This window comes from Alternaria alternata (genome assembly GCF_001642055.1).
Source record: "Alternaria alternata strain SRC1lrK2f unplaced genomic scaffold CC77scaffold_6, whole genome shotgun sequence".
In the NCBI taxonomy this organism is placed as follows: Eukaryota; Fungi; Ascomycota; class Dothideomycetes; order Pleosporales; family Pleosporaceae; genus Alternaria; species Alternaria alternata.
This window is the reverse complement of record NW_017306195.1, coordinates 592,289-610,049: the sequence shown is the minus strand read 5'-3', so window position 1 is coordinate 610,049 and position 17,761 is coordinate 592,289. Positions and strand designations below refer to the sequence as shown.

General features: G+C 51.8%; 8 protein-coding genes across 8 annotated transcripts; 4 read left to right on the top strand and 4 right to left on the bottom strand.

Annotated features, from left to right (window-relative positions):
- Positions 1 to 1,712: 1,712 nt before the first annotated feature.
- Positions 1,713 to 3,254, top strand: CC77DRAFT_931454 (clathrin adaptor, mu subunit; the record flags this gene model as incomplete). Its single annotated transcript, XM_018534217.1, has 5 exons — positions 1,713 to 1,751; positions 1,800 to 2,158; positions 2,215 to 2,701; positions 2,750 to 3,127; positions 3,174 to 3,254. The coding sequence occupies 5 exons, from the start codon at positions 1,713 to 1,715 to the stop codon at positions 3,252 to 3,254; spliced, it is 1,344 nt and encodes a 447-aa protein (XP_018387976.1).
- A 1,115-nt stretch (positions 3,255 to 4,369) lies between these two features.
- On the top strand, positions 4,370 to 5,696 carry CC77DRAFT_735403 (hypothetical protein). The gene is made up of 2 exons (XM_018533000.1): positions 4,370 to 5,034; positions 5,087 to 5,696. The coding sequence occupies exons 1-2, from the start codon at positions 4,743 to 4,745 to the stop codon at positions 5,476 to 5,478; spliced, it is 684 nt and encodes a 227-aa protein (XP_018387975.1). The 5' UTR covers positions 4,370 to 4,742; the 3' UTR covers positions 5,479 to 5,696.
- A 1-nt stretch (position 5,697) lies between these two features.
- CC77DRAFT_735261 (uracil permease) lies at positions 5,698 to 7,911 on the bottom strand. Its single transcript, XM_018532997.1, has 5 exons — positions 7,599 to 7,911; positions 7,445 to 7,534; positions 7,345 to 7,385; positions 6,713 to 7,284; positions 5,698 to 6,636 (listed from the first exon to the last, which is right to left on the bottom strand). The coding sequence occupies exons 1-5, from the start codon at positions 7,676 to 7,678 to the stop codon at positions 5,785 to 5,787; spliced, it is 1,635 nt and encodes a 544-aa protein (XP_018387974.1). The 5' UTR covers positions 7,679 to 7,911; the 3' UTR covers positions 5,698 to 5,784.
- Positions 7,912 to 8,519: 608 nt separating this feature from the next.
- Positions 8,520 to 10,317, bottom strand: CC77DRAFT_931732 (hypothetical protein; the record flags this gene model as incomplete). Its single annotated transcript, XM_018534227.1, has 3 exons — positions 8,520 to 9,302; positions 9,350 to 10,035; positions 10,086 to 10,317. 3 exons carry the CDS (start codon positions 10,315 to 10,317, stop codon positions 8,520 to 8,522), a joined length of 1,701 nt encoding a protein of 566 aa, XP_018387973.1.
- Positions 10,318 to 10,684: 367 nt separating this feature from the next.
- CC77DRAFT_1048583 (hypothetical protein) lies at positions 10,685 to 11,566 on the top strand (the record flags this gene model as incomplete). Its single annotated transcript, XM_018527540.1, has 2 exons — positions 10,685 to 10,935; positions 10,987 to 11,566. The coding sequence occupies 2 exons, from the start codon at positions 10,685 to 10,687 to the stop codon at positions 11,564 to 11,566; spliced, it is 831 nt and encodes a 276-aa protein (XP_018387972.1).
- A 147-nt stretch (positions 11,567 to 11,713) lies between these two features.
- Positions 11,714 to 12,861, bottom strand: CC77DRAFT_735114 (hypothetical protein). The gene is made up of 3 exons (XM_018532996.1): positions 12,486 to 12,861; positions 12,420 to 12,433; positions 11,714 to 12,278 (listed from the first exon to the last, which is right to left on the bottom strand). The coding sequence occupies exons 1-3, from the start codon at positions 12,492 to 12,494 to the stop codon at positions 11,861 to 11,863; spliced, it is 441 nt and encodes a 146-aa protein (XP_018387971.1). The 5' UTR covers positions 12,495 to 12,861; the 3' UTR covers positions 11,714 to 11,860.
- A 1,272-nt stretch (positions 12,862 to 14,133) lies between these two features.
- On the top strand, positions 14,134 to 15,353 carry CC77DRAFT_931559 (hypothetical protein; the record flags this gene model as incomplete). Its single annotated transcript, XM_018534221.1, has 3 exons — positions 14,134 to 14,767; positions 14,839 to 14,973; positions 15,037 to 15,353. The coding sequence occupies 3 exons, from the start codon at positions 14,134 to 14,136 to the stop codon at positions 15,351 to 15,353; spliced, it is 1,086 nt and encodes a 361-aa protein (XP_018387970.1).
- A 355-nt stretch (positions 15,354 to 15,708) lies between these two features.
- On the bottom strand, positions 15,709 to 17,578 carry CC77DRAFT_1029624 (general substrate transporter; the record flags this gene model as incomplete). Its single annotated transcript, XM_018526530.1, has 5 exons — positions 15,709 to 16,152; positions 16,214 to 16,757; positions 16,816 to 17,237; positions 17,308 to 17,402; positions 17,458 to 17,578. 5 exons carry the CDS (start codon positions 17,576 to 17,578, stop codon positions 15,709 to 15,711), a joined length of 1,626 nt encoding a protein of 541 aa, XP_018387969.1.
- Positions 17,579 to 17,761: the final 183 nt, after the last annotated feature.

Here is a 17,761-nt window from a genome sequence, read left to right as displayed (position 1 = left end):
AGTATAGAAGCGACCTCGGGAGTGAGTGGGGCAGCCCGTTTGCACCCCGCACGTGATTGGTGCCTGTTGCGATTCAGAATATTTAATTGCCGTCTGAATCAAGCATATAGGTGACTAGCTAGTAGAAAGGCTTAGTGAGCCCATCTAAGAGGAAACAATATGCTGACTTAATTCACAGCCAGTGCTGAGCCACCTGTCTCTGATTAATACAACAATTGCAACGCCAATCCTGCCTGGAACCAAAACGTAGACTTCTCAATGCAAGCCCTCCAGAGCATAAGCGACTCAAGACGACCTATCTTTTCTTCATAGTTGCGTGCGCTGTCGATTCACTTGGGAAGATATTGGGGCTTAGGAAACAGCTCGGTTCGACAGTATAGACACGTAGAGCTAATCTCCTGAGCTGCGTGAATCCGGCATTAAAGATATCCACAACAGTAGGTGAAAGACATGAAACAGTCAGTAAATCGTCCAAACTGAGCTCACTGCCAAAGATCATCGACTCCATCTTGTATAGGCCCTCTATCTTCGTTGAAAACTCGGTGACGGGCATCTTCGGGCCGACCCATTGCAGCTCCAAGAACTCCGAAGATGGTTCTTGAATTCCATGATGTTACTTATGAATGCCTGTCTTGATGGCGTGAAGCTCCTGGTCAAGGTCAAAATCCAGCAGAACACCAATTGCCCGCGGGTGATACGAAAGTCGCCCATGTGATCCTCAAACGACGTGCTATATAGGTGGTCTTTGTAGAAGGCTAGTGGTTGAATGGATTCGTAGATGTTGCATAGCTTAAGACGATCCTCCGTAAGGTTTATAGCTCCAAAATCAGGCCAAATCGTATGTGTGTAAGTGTGGAAAACCAGTAGGTTTTTGTAAAGAGATTGTAAAAGTCTATTACAGCTTTAGACCAGTTTGATAGAAGAAGCACCACAATAGTATCCAACATAATCGGGGCTTGTGGTGTGTGTGTGTGTGTGCTGTCAATCGGTGATGCGGTCAAGTCCTAGTATTCGAATTTCGCGGATCAGGCTGTCAATGATCTTGAACGATATATTCATGTCTCGATACAGGAAGTCTCCACTCCAGTCGAAATGCTCTGAGAGACCGCTGCTGATGTTCATAGGCTGAATCCTAGTGTTCGCGATGACACGGTGTCGGGTCTGGAGGCAGAACGTTTTAGTAGGACACCAAGTGTGGCGGTTAGGTTCTTCTACACTCCCTTTGGGCGGTCAGATTTCACGCTCAGAGTTGTTGAAAGATGGTTGATACAGATACAGAGGGCTTGATCCTGTAGTGACCTATATCATATGAGTCGGATCGTGTCTGCCCCATGGGGTAGAGGGACAGTGGTCTTGTGCGCGTCTACGATCCAATTCGTCTTTGGAGAAGGAGGGAGTAAAAGTCTATCCAGATAAGGCACGATTATTGCTGCCTTCCTAACACCAATTGCCAACTGAGATGCTGTTGCGATTCACTAGGTGTATAAGTACGGCAGGTGGTACATGAGGAAATGAAGGTGGTGTTGGGCAGCGGAAAGACCTAGTGGGCGGGAGGGTCTTGGCGGGGCGGGAAGAGCCGCAATTACTCTGGCATCACCGAGACGCGACAAGGACATAGCACGTATACCCCTCGATCGCCCTTTCCTTGCGCACCATGACCCGATAGCTGATTACTCCTCTTGTACCCTTTACAGCACCCACAATCCCTCATAATGGCGTCGGCGGTCTTCTTTCTCGACCTGAAGGGCAAGGTATGGCGGTCAAGTCGCCGCAAAGGCTACATACTGACTATTGCTTAGACCCTTCTGGCGCGCAACTACCGGGGAGACATCCCCATGTCAGCCGTTGAGAAATTCCCCATTCTGCTGAGCGAGGCCGAAGACGAGAGCTCGGCAGTCCCACCATGCTTCTCCAGCGAAGGCATCAACTACCTCTACATCCGCCACAACAACCTCTACCTACTCGCCCTTACCAAACGAAACACCAATGCTGCCGAGATTCTCCTGTTCCTCCACAAGATCGTCGAGGTCTTTACCGAGTACTTCAAGGAGCTCGAGGAAGAGAGTATAAGAGACAACTTTGTCGTCATCTACGAGTTGCTCGATGAGATGATGGACTTTGGCTACCCACAAACCACAGAGACTAAGATTCTACAAGAGTATGCTCTATTTCTCAACATTTATGCGAATTTAAACTAACACCATGTGTGCGCAGATACATTACACAAGAGTCGCACAAGCTCGAGATCGCACGGCCACCTATCGCAGTCACAAATGCCGTCAGCTGGCGAAGCGAAGGTATTCGATACCGCAAGAACGAAGTCTTCCTCGACGTCATCGAATCACTCAACCTTCTCGTCTCCGCGACCGGCAGCGTGCTACGATCCGAGATTCTGGGTGCTGTCAAGATGAAGTGCTACCTATCTGGTATGCCTGAGCTGCGACTAGGTCTGAACGACAAAGCCATGTTCGAGACCACCGGTAGGGCTACACGAGGAAAGGCTGTTGAAATGGAGGATGTCAAGTTCCACCAATGTGTGCGATTATCGAGATTCGAGAACGACCGGACAATCAGCTTCATCCCGCCAGATGGCGAGTTCGAGCTTATGAGCTACCGACTGAACACACAAGTCAAGCCCCTCATCTGGGTAGAGTGTATAGTGGAGAGTCATTCAGGCAGCAGGATCGAGTACATGTTGAAGGTAGGCGAACAGCTGAAATTCTGCATTTAGTAGGCTGACATGTTGTAGGCACGAGCACAGTTTAAGCGACGAAGCACCGCGAACAACGTGCAGATCTCGATACCCGTCCCCGAGGACGCAGACACACCTCGCTTCCGAACAAACATCGGTACCGTCCACTATGCGCCTGAGACCTCATCCATAGTATGGAAGATCAAACAGTTTGGTGGCGGCAAGGAATTCCTCATGCGCGCCGAGCTTGGTCTGCCATCAGTACGTGGTGACGATGAGAAGGGTGGTGGTATGATGGGAGGCTTCGGAGGCAGCATGGGCGGTGTTGGCGGCGGAAAGGCGAAGAGGCCCATCAACGTCAAGTTCGAGATTCCGTACTTTACCACGTCAGGTATCCAAGTGCGGTATCTTAAGATCATCGAGCCTAAGGTGAGTGTAAGCCATTTTGCAACCAAAAGCACGATCACTGACATGCATTCAGCTGCAATACCCATCGCTGCCGTGGGTACGATACATTACACAATCGGGCGACATCGCTGTGCGATTACCCGACGTGAACTAAGTGGACATGCAAAGCCCAGTCCGAAGAATATACCAATACGATCATGGAACACATATTCTCCGTGCCCTGACTTGTAAAATGTGTGCTCTTGAGAGACGTGTGAACCATAAAAACGGATCAGGACTACTGAGATGTGAAGTGGCAGGTTACTGGAAATGTCCGTAAGGCCAAGTATGCGAAAGCCTTGCGCTCATACGGCACGCGAGCAACACTCGTTACATGCAACAAAGTCTACTTTGCTCAGGTAGAAATTAGCCGTGCGTGTGCAGTTCAGTACGTTGTCGCGCTCATGTTCATCGAATACTGACATGTCTTCCAATATCTACTTTGTATCAGCGCAGTAGATTGTACTGAAATGAAGGAATTGGGTGGATCGTTAGGTGATGCCCGGCATGTAACATGCAAGTTTGCACTTGGCGGATCCTGAGTCAGCGCGACTACGACGTACTCACTTCTAGAATCAACAGGACGCGTATACCATCGCACACGACTTGTACTTATGTGTAATCGAGTAGTGATGGTGTTGTCAGAGTAAGCATCGCATCGGTGCTCGCGTCTCCGTTTATGCCGACGATCGACGGCCGAGCTTCCAACAACATACGTCTGAGTATGGTCCTCACTCAACCTCAATTTCCAATCGTACACTACATTATCAGATACGCAACTCATAAAAACCAGTAACACCAACAATCTGTAAGACAGTTGCCTTACACAGCTCTCCTGATGCTGCGAAGCAGGCATTGCCAACAACCGATATATGCACGCCCGGTGATACCACAGCACCTTTCTCCGCGTTTTCTCCCCACCTCATTCTCCGAAAAAGCACGTCGCACGCATGTCTCACGCCGCCCTTTCTGTTTATAGCCACAGGATCATCCTCCAATATCCCAATTATCCAATCGAATGTTTCTCAATCCAGCATCAGCCAATCTAGTCATTTCTTCAAGCTTTGTTCGCCTGTTTGCGTACTCCACAAGGCTGAGGGTTTGACCCTGCATCACCACCATGCCAATGACGCTTGCGTACCTGCAAGACTGCCGAGACCACACACGCATACGCTTTTCAGACGCGTAAGCCCTGTAAGCGTTGTTGCTTGTCATCTCTGATGATCATACGCTTCTTTGCAGCTCGTCTTAGTCTGGCGATCCTGTGTAGGCGTGTGGAGTTGGTGGACTATCCTCAGCTGAGCCTCGCGGGCCCCCTCCGGACGCTTTCTCTATGACGGAGGGGGATGGTAAGCTACGATAGCGTCCAATGAGCTCATGGGCCGCGTATGTCGGGCCTTGGGGTATTTGAACGTTGGTGTGTCGCGTGTGGAAACGTTTTCCAGAGCTAGAAAGACAGGTGCGACTTTGATGTGACAAGGCTTAGTATCGTTGCACAAAAGCGAGTCACTACATATTCTGGATTACCACCGCGTTCTCACAACATAACAAAAACATTACCTTGGACACGAAAAGCAAACCCTCGGGTACCGATTCCAACAAAATGAAGTTCACCTTGACCGCCATCACAGCGCTTGTCGCGCCTATTGTTGCGCAGAGCACAACACCTGCCCCTACGTCGACCGACCCTTGGTACGGCTCCGGTCCACCATGGGCTTCTTCTGATCCGGCAAAATGGTCTTCAATCTACCAATCGCTTCTCTCCGAAGGCAAGATCCCATCGACCCTCACTGCGGCGCCTTGGCCGACCGGCAGTTATGGTCCTGGCCAAGGGCCCTGGGGACCAGGAGGACCGCACGGCCCAGGTGGTCCTGGAGGACCCGGACACTGGGGAGGTAATACTCTCGTCAATCTAAACCTAAGATCAATTGCTAATCCAATGTCCAGGTCCCGACGGCCCCGGCCCGTGGGGCTCATCAAACTGGGGTCCATACAGCGACTGGTCCACTCGTTCAGACTGGCGCAACGGCCCTTGGACGGCATGGTGGGGAGGCAGCGCATGCCCCCCATCAGACTGGCCCGGTTGGACAGCTGGACCCTGGAGTAGTTCTGCGCCATGGACGAGCTGGAGCGGATGTTCAGCTTCAACGACGGCAACGAGTGTTGTTACCACAACGATTAATGGAACAGCGGCTACCACGACTGCGTACGGACTGCAAGTTGCTGCTGCGAGTGCGAGTACCACTGGCGATGCGAGTACAGGAGCTGGTGAAAAGGCTACGGTGAAGATTGGTGCTGTCGTTGGTGTCGTGCTTATGGGAGTTGTCGTTGCTTTGTAAGGAGAGAATGCGCGAATACGATGAGACGGCTGTGTTGGCTATCGTCGATGAACTTGTCACTCGTGGTTCAAGCATGCATTGGTATGGCGTTGGAACACATGAGACGAAGTACGCTCTTTGATGTTGTATACCCTCTTTACTCACATAATGATATTCTGTATGGTAAAAGTAAAATCTGACTCGCTCACCATTCGAAATGAATTACAGGTCGGTTGAGATTTTTTCTGTAGGCATGTTTCTCATGTTACTCGTATGCAACGAGGACTAGCTACATCTAACTCTCAAACCTTCATAAGGCTTTGTTGTCTACAAAATTCTACTCATCTTAGCCTTCCATCCTGTCTTCTCAGTTCTGTTCTCTTCTCCACTGCCTACACTAACGCCCTCATCCACAACACCCGCTTCATCGTAGATCTCATCCGGATACACCGCCCTCTCGATGAACGTTTCTTTCGGCGGCGCAACTACCATCTCCAAAAGTGCATACACTAGGGCCGTCGCAGTGAAGCCTAGCAACCAACCGAAACTATACGGCCTTGCGCCCACGCCAGCGTCAATGTTGGGGTTAATGGACTGAATAAAACCCGGCATGTTCGGCGCGACGCCGATGAGAAAAGCAACGATGGCGCGCCAATTGCAGCCGCTGGTGTACCGGTAGATACCATGGTACTGATACAACGCCAGAGTGTCGTACTTGCCACGATGTACGACCCAAAAGTCCACTACCATAATCGCAGCAATCGGTCCCAGGAAAATCGCATACGCAGCCATGAAGTTCAAGAAGCTACCAGCAGACGCGAGGATCTTCCAAGGAACAAGTGCCCAGCAGAGTACGGCGCAAAGTAACTGGCCACGACGGATGTTGATGTAGCGGGGGAAAAGAGCTGTCAGGTCGTTGGCTGCCGAAAGGGAGTTTGCGGAGATGTTGACACCGAGAGCGGCGAGGGCGAAGGAAAAAGCGGCGAAGAAGCGACATGCACGGTTGTCCCAGTGCGAAATAAGGGCCATGGGATCCCACTCCACAGTGCCATATTTGACAGCGCCGGCTGAGGTGGCGGCGACTCCGATGAAGGCGATGAAGGTGAAGACTATGGGCAAAAAGGGGACGTAGATGCATTGCCATTTTACGGAAACGCGTGAGTAGCGGGAGAAGTCAGACTGTATTCTTATGTCAGTATTTCAAGACCGTGTAGACTCCACTCGGTAGTAATCAGAAGACCATGACAGAACTTACCTGGTTGACAGACAACGTAGCATAGTTTCCAATAACACTCGTGAGCGATGACAAGAAGCCCCAGGAATACGCGCTTCCCGTCAATGTAGCCTTCTGATCCCACATGTCACCGCCGCCCTCTGTGCTCACGAAAGCCCAGATCAGAATGGCAATCCACGCAATCGGCACAATAATGCTTTTAGCCATGAACAGCCATCTCAGCTCGTTTGGATGCATGACCAAAAATGGTACGCTTCCCAACCAGAAGATGAAGAAACTGATCATAGTCGCCGTGTCGATGCCTTGGCTCGCAGGAATGCCATTGTGCAGTGTGAGGAAAGACGGCCAGATGGCGCCAATCATGACACGAACAGAGTTTGCACCGTTCATGTTTTGGATTGCGAACCAGAAGATTGCGAGGATGGCGCGGGAGATAATGGCGATGTAAGAGCCCCAGAAGCCCCAGGAGGCGCGGGCAATGACGGGAAAAGGGACATGGTGGAGAACACCGATTGCACCGTTAAGAGCAATGACGAAGGAGATGATGAAGAAGGCGAGGGCGACTATGCCGAGGGATTCGCGCCATGTAAGACCTTATTAGTGTTAATAGACGTTTGATTGGTAGCTCAAGACTGCAGAGTAGGGGGAAATACCAATTGCAATGATACTGGATGCAAATTGCCATGTCGCAGCACTGGGGGTTGTATTAGCATCTGATGTGTTGTCGGGTTCAATATTCTTGAGGATACGTACTTGAAGGCATCCGAGACCCAATACGAGATGAAGCTTGTAACACCCCACTTCCTAGCATGCCTCGGGACAGGGTCAAGATCTTTGTTTGTCCTGTGTAGCATCAATTAGTACATATGTTCATAATTGCGCATCTCCGTACCGAACTCGAACTTACCATCGCGCATTGCCTATCGCAAATGTACTCTCAGGTTGCTCAACCCGAAGCGTCCAATGCGGCTTCTCAATGAACGGCATCTTGGAGCCTGCCGTGTGCCGACAATCAAGGGTGGGGAGGATGTAGAGATGAAGTCCTCTCGCGCGACGGACACGAGCGCCTCTTTATCCTCTAGCATGATGCACAGTCTTGGTGCAGATCTCCGAACTGCGGCCATTCTGGATTGACGTTACGTCGATATCTCTGGCAAGAACACGATAAGATAAGCGCCACAATCCTGACCATTGTGTTCAACCCATGGCATAGAGACAAGCCGGGGAGGGGTTCAGCTGAGCTAGGCGAACGCCTTGAACACTTCCTCGCAGCCCTTTGCTCAGCGTAGGACCACTCACACCAGAAGCTGTCATGATTAGCGGCTGAATTCCACGGTCTCGGTCCTTGGGGAAATGGGACGGTCGCTAGATCGTGCAGGCTGTCATTCGACGCTCGTGCAGGTGCAGATAAGCACCCCAGTCGGTTGAGGTTTAGCTTCGGTGGCGCTTCGGCTCAGATTACCCCAGAGGGACGATCCCCACGCGACAAGATAGGAACGATATGTTCTCCACAAGTATAACGCAGATGGTATGAAAGACGGGAGCTTTGCGGATTACTGCACCTGATTGAGATACCGCTGTTCGGGATAGTCAGTGGTACGCGGCAAGGAAGCAAGCCATGTGTCGGCACTTGGGATGCATGCCGCACAAATTGGTCTAGATGCATGGTCAGTCGCGTGTCTGCATGCACACGAGAACTATTGTTGAGCTGATCGCGTATTAGGGGAATGCGCGAGCTCTAAGGTGAGTTTGTATCACATTGCACATGCTTCGTGGCGATACGTTTCTCGAGACTGGCATATATTCAATGTCGCTGTACGCACCCTAGCTATACATAGGCCAAAGTATGATCGTCTCGAATGGTGGCATTCACACCTAGGTGAACCTCGCCACCTACAACTGATGAGCCATTGACAACAAGCTCTCCAGCAGTCTGATCGTCTGTTGTCTTGTGCTGTGGCGTGTCTTTCAACTTGATCTCCACGCAGCTGAGAGGTACGCCGAAGTGGCTGTGTTTATTAGACGGGGTTTCCCCTCTCCGATAGTCGTAGATGTTCGTCTGTGCAACAGCTCCAGCTACTTTAGCAGTGGTCAAGGCATATACCACACGCGCTTTGGTGAAGATGCGCAGATCAGATAGGTCTTCTGAGCTAAGTGGTGGTGTGTTCAGGCCCTGTCTCTCAGACACAAAGACCAGACGCAGTTTCCCAGGTGTTGTACCGATGGCCGCTCTAGCGGGTGCATTGAGCTTCGTGAAAAGGTTGTCGGTAGGTAGGCGGCCAGCAGTCAACATGCGCGTCTCGAGGTAGTGTGCCAATTTCTGCGGGCCACCGGTTATTGAGGTCTTGGTAGAATTGTGAAGCTTCGCAGCTGTTTCGGCTGAGATGACTGTGACCGTGGGAGCGATGGAACGTGTAGCCAGTTCAAGGTCGACACCGGGGCCAGCAACAGACTGGATGATGACTGTCGCATGAGAGAATAGAGCAGCCAATGTTAGGCACAGACTGTAAGAGTGCGTGAAGGCGTCGGCAGGGAGGAATGTGTCCGAGGGGTTAAGACGGTGCGAGGCAGGAAGAGATGTGATCAGTGCGCCAATGGCAGCAGTCAGGTTCTGTTGTTGTTAGAAGGCGCATATACCAATACTCCGTCTTGTCATACCTGCTGCGTGAACTCGACGACCTCTGCTGGCTTTCCAACGGCTTCTTGCCAGAGGAAGACAACATTTGGTGGCTTCTCGGAAGTGGAAGGCAGTGCTGTAGGAGCGCTCTTCTGTTCCTGTACAAGCTCATGCCACACGGCAACGTCGATCTTCCCACCGATACCTTCGGGCACCTCGCTCCAGTCCATGTGCCTGCTTGTCTTCTCTACGGTCCAGATGACGGAACGCAGGCTAGACACACCCTGGCCAACTTCAGAAAGAGGAACGGAGCCCGCCTCGGCGATCATAGCGTCGGCTCCTGTCTGGCGAAGAAGGTCGACCAGAGTCTGGTGTGGCTGGTTGTATGGTATCAGGATGGGGGTGAAACCGTAGAAGGCGCCAGCGAAGAGCGCGGCCAGGAACTCGAGGCTGTTAGGTAGGTAGATGGCAACTCTTTTCGCGCCACGCTCTTGCAGGTGTTTTCCAAGGATAGCAATCTCTTTGGTAACGTCTTGGACCTTGTGCTCAGTCACGCCTTCCTTGCCGAAGACGGTCATGATGTTTGCCGTGCCGCTGGATTTGGCGCCCTTCTCGAGAGGAATTTCACCTGTGACTCGTCGCCAGATGTCTCGAAGGTCTCCATCCTTTCCGGCCGAGTACATGGGAGCGCCCGGAGGTCTGACGGCAAGTCCGGTACGAAGAGGGTCTATCCCAAGTTAGTAGTGACTGCAGCAGCATAGAGGGAGGCGTACATACAACCATGAGGAGTCTCGGGAGACCTGAAGATGGCCGATTCTCCCGGCTGCCTCACATAGGAAGCCACTGCTTGTCTCGCGAGCAGCAGCGGGTGCGTGTCGGCATCGGCGCTGTCGTAAATGATGAAGGCCAGAAAGCCGACGATGGAGAAGGCGATGAGGGTGGTGTAAATGTTCCAGGCTGCCAGTATGTCGGAGATGGACCCGTCGAGCTGCTCTAGAAGTCCCGCCATGGCTGAAGGTACATGGAGAGAGTGAAGGCGGAAGCAAAGCGCACGAGGTTTGGCTGGCAGCTGCGGGATGACGGCGGGGGTCAGGGTCGCTAGTGAAGAAGGACCCCTGTCAAAGCTACCAGTAGTATGCCCGTCCTCCGAGCGCCCTTGCCAAAACATGGTTGCTGCACAACCACTCTGACATTCACCATCGCCGCACCCTTGAGCGTACATAATGTTCCTGTAGCCTCGCGCTTCTGTTCAAAACTAACTACTAATCCAGCAGCAGCAGTGAAAGTGTCCCCCGGCACGTGAGCCGAGCCATCTCTTGCGACACCCCTTCGGCCAAACAAACAATCAACGCGGATAGCTAAAAGCTTCAAACAACATGTCTGCAACCAGATACGCGCAGCCGGCAACCCCGCAAACGCCGGCGACACCATCTTCCCAGACGGAACAGTCATACACCCCCAATGGCTCCTGGCGACATCCCAAGTTTGATGAGATTGCGCGCCGCCAGTACGCTACCACTTTTGACGAGCGCAACGTCAGGGCCATTGTCCTCAACGCTGGCTTCTTGTTCCTTTCAGTCTACGGTAATCGCGTCACCGAAAAGGTCAAGCTGTTGGAGTATGCTGCGTGAGTACCCATGTCACCTTGTCCTGGCGCGGCATGCTAACATTTCACTAGGACACCGATTAACGCTGTTGTAACAGCTGTTCCCTACAGCAACTGGGCTATACTCCTAGTCCGCGTCGTCTTCGCGGCAAACATCGTCATCGCCTTCCTGCCTCTTGTCCGCCGCTACTACCCCGATGAGATTGTCGATATACCTCTCACCCCCTCACAACGCGCCTCGATGGGGTTGAAGGCTGGTGTCCAGGCGCCTCCGACTCCAGGCTCCGCATACGCATCGCCCAACTACGTGACTCCTCCCAGATACCAACGATCAACACCACGCAGCAACAGCTTCAGCGCTCAAGATCACGGCTCGCATTCGCCTAGCCCGCGCCCAAATTTTGGGAGGTCTGGCTCAGGCTCGCCCTTCTCACCAAACAATGGTGGAAGTTTTGATAGGTCACTCAGTGGCTCAGCAATAAAGCGCATGAGCTATGGTAGTTCGATGAGCGGCAGCTTGTTCGGTGATAGCTCGAGCAGCATGACACCAGGCACCCCCACTCCTTCCACCGGTAAGGCAAGTGTCGGGCTGAACAACAAGTGGCTGTATGAGAAGAGGAGAGACAGCCCAAAGAGCAGTATGTTCATGTGAGGACTCGTCATGACGATTGATGTAGGAGAAACTAAACGGCAACATATCGCTTTATACCCTGATATATCGCGTAGGCGTTTTGGATCATGGTTCTTGTTTAGCATAGCTTGGAGCGGGTATTAGAGCCGCCAGCCCGCTCGTGTACGATAATACAAAGAGTGGAAACCTTCCATGCCATAACGCCGTTGAGCGAGCGCGGAACCATTATCCAATCTTCCGACGGCCATGGCTTATATACACAATCCCTTCCCACTAACCAATCGTTCCTTCATAACATTCCTCTCAGTCTCCGGCTCATGAGAACCGATCGCCCTTTCGACTTCGGTACACTTCATTCGCCTCGTACTTGCTCTTCTCTCCTACCCTCTGCCCCTCACTCTCGGGTGCATGCCTTGTGGGCGCTGGATCTTGGCTAGCCTGTAGACTTGGATTACCCTCACCCCCCATCCCACCATTACCTCCTCCTTCACTCCTCAGCCGGCCTAACTCGCTTGTCACGCTCTGCGGCGCTGACTGTGTAGATCCTGGTTTCGCCGTGGGGTTCAGTGGTGTGGTGGTAGGGGCCGAGTTCTTCAGGCCGTGCTCGAGTTCATAAAGGCGGATGCGCTTTTGGCGGTCGGCTTCGGCTTTTGCGGCGCGGTCAGCGTTGATGCTGCGTTTGGCGAAGAAGTAGGCGCCGCCGCCTGCTACTATTAAGGTTGCCCAGCCGTAGCTGTGCGCATGTCAGACGGTATTCATTGTGTGCTTCATGGCATGTTGCCGAGGCGCCTGGTGTTGGGGGTTCGTGGCCCTGATGGGGTGGTGGATATATGCATATGATCGGTAGAGCTCTGGAGGAGTGTGCGTGACGTACTATACCGATTTGATCTATCTGACGATTAGCACAGGGCACAGGTTTGGGAGCACGGCTTGAGCTTACTGTGTTCATGATGAGCAGCGGATAGTCGGTTTGCGATGTGAATTGTTGTGTTGGGAAGCTCGTTGTGGCTTTGCGACAGCTCACAAGTTTCTTTCTGTGCGATGGATGATGAAAGTGGTCTGATTGTTGTAAGGCTGACGGCGATTATTCGGCGATTAGACCAGGGTTCGCCGCCGTGGGGATGAACGAACTAGCAAGTGAACAACAACTCTTCTGCTTGGTCTTTTCTCTGCCTTCACTCATCCAAAACCATGTATTGCCGCCATTCACGCCCAGCTGACCTAGAAGGCTGATCTTGATGGCGCGACATCGACTTACACTCACATATACTGCAATGTAACCTCTCCAGTCGGATGTTCTCCAAGACACCACATCCTATTCTGCGCCTCTCGCGTTTCACAGCGAATGCAAGAGACGTCCCTTGTCGAACCGATTGACTGTATTCATACTGGCACTATTGCAGCTTTTCGAGCCCGAAACAGGTACAGCGATATCTTCAAGTCATACCGTAGTGCTTGGTCGTAATGCCGGGCAAGGCTTTCAAGACATTGCGGAACTTCTTCTTACGGATGGCAGCGATACCAATAACGAGATGATAGCCACCGGCAATATGCTGTCCAACACTTGCAGTGTACGATTGAATCCTTCACTGCTCGCTGGGTGATGGTTCACGGCAAATCGGCACGATACGGCAGAAATGCCTCAGGAGTGCGGAAATGACAGATGCATCATCTGTGTCTGCGTTATCGCGACTTTGAACCCCTTTCGCTCAGGCATTGTTGAGAGTGACGAAAAGACGAATCTCTACGCGAGAGACACTGCGGCGTATCTGCCGAGGCGCGGTGTTCAGCCTCCAACGGGTAGCCCCACAGGCATGTAACGGGAGATACCCACTTTTCCGGGCGCCTGATTTCGAAACACCATCTTTCCGCGGCTCTCCCATCTTGTGGACAGACCATTCGCTCTCTGCTGTCATCTGCACAAGCACAGCTTCCGGAATTGAGCCGGACATACGACATCGGCTGTACCAAGCCGTCATGTTTCGTGGTGGCGTGCTACGTTCTGATTCGAAACTTGACTTTACGGTTCTCGAAACCTCCCATGCCTCATCACTAGCGTGCTACGGTAAAACGGAGGCTGGATTGCAGGTTCAATGAGCGCTAAGTGACGGAGGGCATGATCTCGTACAGGTTCTCGAAGTTTGAAGCTGGTGGATTCGCCTCACCACAGCGCCGTTACGTCCCTGACAGGCTAGGTGTTCCCTTCAAAGGGACGCCACAAGCTCCTGCGAAGTCTACCCAGGGGTGCTTATTCCTGTCTTGGCAACATTTTGTACTCCACTCTCTCATTGCCAAGCATCGACTGAGGCGCCTAGGCCAGCACCAGCATATACACAACCCTTACCTATACCGATGCACGTCTCATGGAAGTGGACACCCACCATGGATCTCGAGTAAGAAATTTCACGATACGGCGGTATGCCCTGTCATGATCCCTCAGTATATAGATTACTTTGAGTTCCACTGCTTGTAATCTATCTCCATCAACGGTCTTTCACTTCTTCACAGCTCGACGCTAGTCCTTCTTTACTCCACATTCTATTCTATTCTCAGCGCTGAGCGCCAACTTTATTTTAACTCCAATCATGATGTACTTCACTGCCACTTCCTTTGCACTTGCCACCTTGGTATCCACCGTGCACTCGCACGCAGCCATCTTGGCCGCTGTTGGAGACTCTGGCGAGAGTCAAGGTTTCTTGGTCGATCCTGCAATTGCCCGCAACTGCACTACCATCTCTCCTTGCCAACAAGATGCTACCATCATTCGCGACTCGGAGATCACGCAGAACATTGTCAACGCCTGCGGAAGAACCGAGATTGCCGGCAACATCGACATCGGTGAGCAAACCGAGAACGAGCTTGCAGCTGGCCGTATGGCTCAAGTGTCTTCTGGCTCCATGTTGGCTGTCACCATCCATCAAGTTAATGCAGATGGCGCCGGTCCATTCGAGTGCGACATGGACGAGACTAGCAACGCCGTGACCACCTTCACACCCTTGAAGGTATCCAACAACATTCCTGGTAGCTTCGGTCTCTCTCAGGCAAAGGAAAAGGACTTTGTTATCAACGTCCAGATGCCCGACAACTTCAACTGTCTTGGTGCCTCAACTGGCAACATCTGCACTGTTCGATGCCGCAACAACGCCATCGCTGGTCCCTTCGGTGGATGCTTCGCCGTCCAGCAGACTGACGGAACTGGTCGTACCAACGAGAGCGCTTCTGGTAAGTTTCACATTTTCCGTTATCATTACAAAGCATTTGCCCTATCCTGTATCCATACTCACTGCCGCTAGCTGTCGACACTGCTCAGACACTTGAGGGTATCTCTGCACAAATCCTGCAAAACAAGAAGGATCTTCCTGCTGCTATCGCGGCGAACCAGGCTGCTGGTGCTGCGGGCGGTAATGAGGGTGCCAGTGCCATTTCCGGTGCGTTGATTTTTCATCCGTCGCATTTCTATCGTAATGAACTTGAACTAACATCTCTTTCAGCTCTTGTCCCTGATGCGACTCAGGCTCCCAATGCTGGAAACGGCAACAACAATGGCGGTAACAACGGCGGCAACCAGGGAGGCAATGGCGGCAAGGGCAACCAGAACGGCAACCAAGGTCAGGGTCAAGGTCAGAACCAGAACCAGGGCCAAGGCCAGCAGAACCAGGGCGCAGCTCAGAATGGTCAAGGTCAGGGCCAAGGCCAGGGTCAAGGCAACGGCCGTGGAAACCAGGGCCAGAATCAGGGCCAGGGAGGCCAGGGCCAAGGCAACCGTGGCGGCAACAGGATCAAGCGCGCTCTCAAGTTTTTGAGCTAAGCGATTGATAATGTGTGAAGGAAGAGCAAGCACAGTGAATGCTACATAACCGATTGAGGTTGGACGCAAAACGCGCGAGAAATCAAAGGCTGGTCCATTTACATCATTTACCAACAATGTATATACCCTTTTAGTTACATACGGAGAAGAGGAGATAAGTAGAGAAGGACGAAGAGTGAATAAAAGACTACTTCTTCATCTTTTGGTTTCAAATTTTGCAGTCTCGCGATGTCTTTATGGCTTGGATTTTTTTTGATTGAGTATTGTCAGACACCTTGGTGAAGCCAAAAAGCCTCGAGACCAAGTTCCAACTCAACCGATATTGCTAGTGCTCGCTCTGGCAGAGACGATATGTTCAAATACGTGGAGTCTCAGTAACAGTCGCTTCCTCACCCTTTTCCAACCCTCCAACATCCTTTCCGCCCTCAAGAGTGTCGTCATCAAAGAAACCGTACTCTCTCTGCATTTGCTCGATGCCAACGGGATCCAAAAATGGCAGCTCCTTCGCAGCCTTCACATAACTCATGTTCTCCACAAAGCCCTTGGCAAAGATAAGGTCAATCTCCTCCAAGCTTCGCTGCTTGGTCTCAGGATAGAAGATATGGATAAAGGGCAAGAAGCACGCATTCATCGCTGCGAAAAAAACGTAGGTGCCCCACCCAATGTTATCAATCATGATAGGCGTGATCATGACGACGATGAAGTTTGATAGCCAGTTAGTGCATGTCGAGATGGCGTTTGCTTTGCCACGTGTCTTTACAGGGTTTACTTCTGCTGGGTATAGCCATGGAAGTGGAAGCTGTAAAGGTGGTGCAAGTCAGTGCATGTCTCACATAGGATTTCGTACATTGAGGACTTACCCATGTCGCTGCGAAAAATGCAATGTATGTGAATAGGCCCACAGCTGCGCCTTTCGCTGCAGTTTGCGTACCCGGGATGAGGGCACCGAACACCAGAACCATGGACAAGCCTTGCCCCCAGGTACCGATCAGAAATAGCTTGCGACGACCAGTGCGTTCGATGATGAACCAAGATGTAGTCGCAAAGATCGAATAGACAATCATGTTGATACCTCCGAGCAACAGGGACAGATCATGCGAAGCGCCGATTGAGTGTTCGAAGAGGAGAGGAAAGTAGTAGATGACCGCATTGCAGCCACCAATCTGCTGCATGAGCTGTGATGAAGCGCCGAGCATCATCCGTCGGAAATGCTGTGTTTTTCCGTTTGTGAAGAGGGCGCTGAATGGTGTGATTCCTCCTTTGTGGCCAGACGCGCGGATACTGTCCATGATGATGTGGGCTTCGAAGCGTGTCTCACTGTCATCAATAGCATGCCCACGGAGCGCCGCAATCACTTTGGCTGCGTCCTCGTGTCGATCCTTGGTCAAAAGCCAACGTGGCGACCTAGAACGGGTGGAGAAGGTTAGTATGTTCCTCGCACTGGATATGGGAGTATACTAACTCTGGAAGCCAGGTCATGCCAGCCAAGAGAATAATACAGAAAACGATCTGGAAAGCGATAGGGAAGCGCCATGTGAAGTTGTCGCTTCCGTACGAGCATCCATAATCCACCCAGTACGCGATGAGCGTACCAAAGGCAATGACCCCGCCCTCGATGCAGATCAAGAGACCATGGTTTTTCGTCCTGGAGCATTCGGCTTGGTATGTGGGAATTGTAGCAGTGTTCATGCCATTGCCAACACCAGTGACAATGCGTCCGATGACGAACTGTGCGGTGGCATTATGGCCCTTGAAAGCAGTCACTTGTATAATGGTACCAACGATCATAGTCGCAGCGCCTATCATGATTCCTTTCCGTCGCCCGAGCGCGTCACCAAAAATGAGCATTGCTATGGCTCCGAACAAGCAGCCAATCTCGTAGATCTGTTGGGTTCAAGATTGAAAAACGTCAGTGTGAGTTCAATCTAGAATGAGAGCTATTGCAATTACTCACCGCGGTCACGAACCCTTGCCAAGTCGAGTTGTGCAGAGTTTCTGGGAAGTAATTCATGAATGGGTCCGCTGAAATGATGCCAGACATGACGCCCTCTGTAGTACGAATGTTAGCACATCCAATCGTCTAGTAGTGGAGTCTTGCACCCACGGTCATATCCAAAAAGCAGGAAACCAGTCGTCGCAATGATGGAAACTGTTATGTCCAGCGCTCTACCTCGCATTCCCATGAAGCGAGGGTGCGCAACCGCAACCGCAGAAGAATCTGCCATTTTGACGTACTGGCGACAGCCAATATCCGCCTGTGGTTCTGAAAAGGCGTGTTCTGATGTCTCGTGTAGGTACCCTAGGGCGAACCACTGGCGATCAAAAAGTGTGGAGAGATGGCGGGGAAGATTGGGGCCCCATAGGTTTTATGTTCTCCACACATCTTGATCCAGACGTTCCTCCACTGC

Excerpts from the sequence above, each read along its gene's own strand:
- CC77DRAFT_735403 (XM_018533000.1), top strand. The coding sequence starts at position 4,743 with ATGAAGTTCACCTTGACCGCCATCACAGCGCTTGTCGCGCCTATTGTT. Across the intron at positions 5,035-5,086 it reads AGGACCCGGACACTGGGGAG|GTCCCGACGGCCCCGGCCCG; the intron begins GTAATACTCTCG and ends TCCAATGTCCAG.
- CC77DRAFT_735261 (XM_018532997.1), bottom strand. The coding sequence starts at position 7,678 with ATGCCGTTCATTGAGAAGCCGCATTGGACGCTTCGGGTTGAGCAACCT. Across the intron at positions 7,285-7,344 it reads ATCCAGTATCATTGCAATTG|GTCTTACATGGCGCGAATCC; the intron begins GTATTTCCCCCT and ends AACACTAATAAG. Across the intron at positions 6,637-6,712 it reads CTACGTTGTCTGTCAACCAG|TCTGACTTCTCCCGCTACTC; the intron begins GTAAGTTCTGTC and ends ATAAGAATACAG.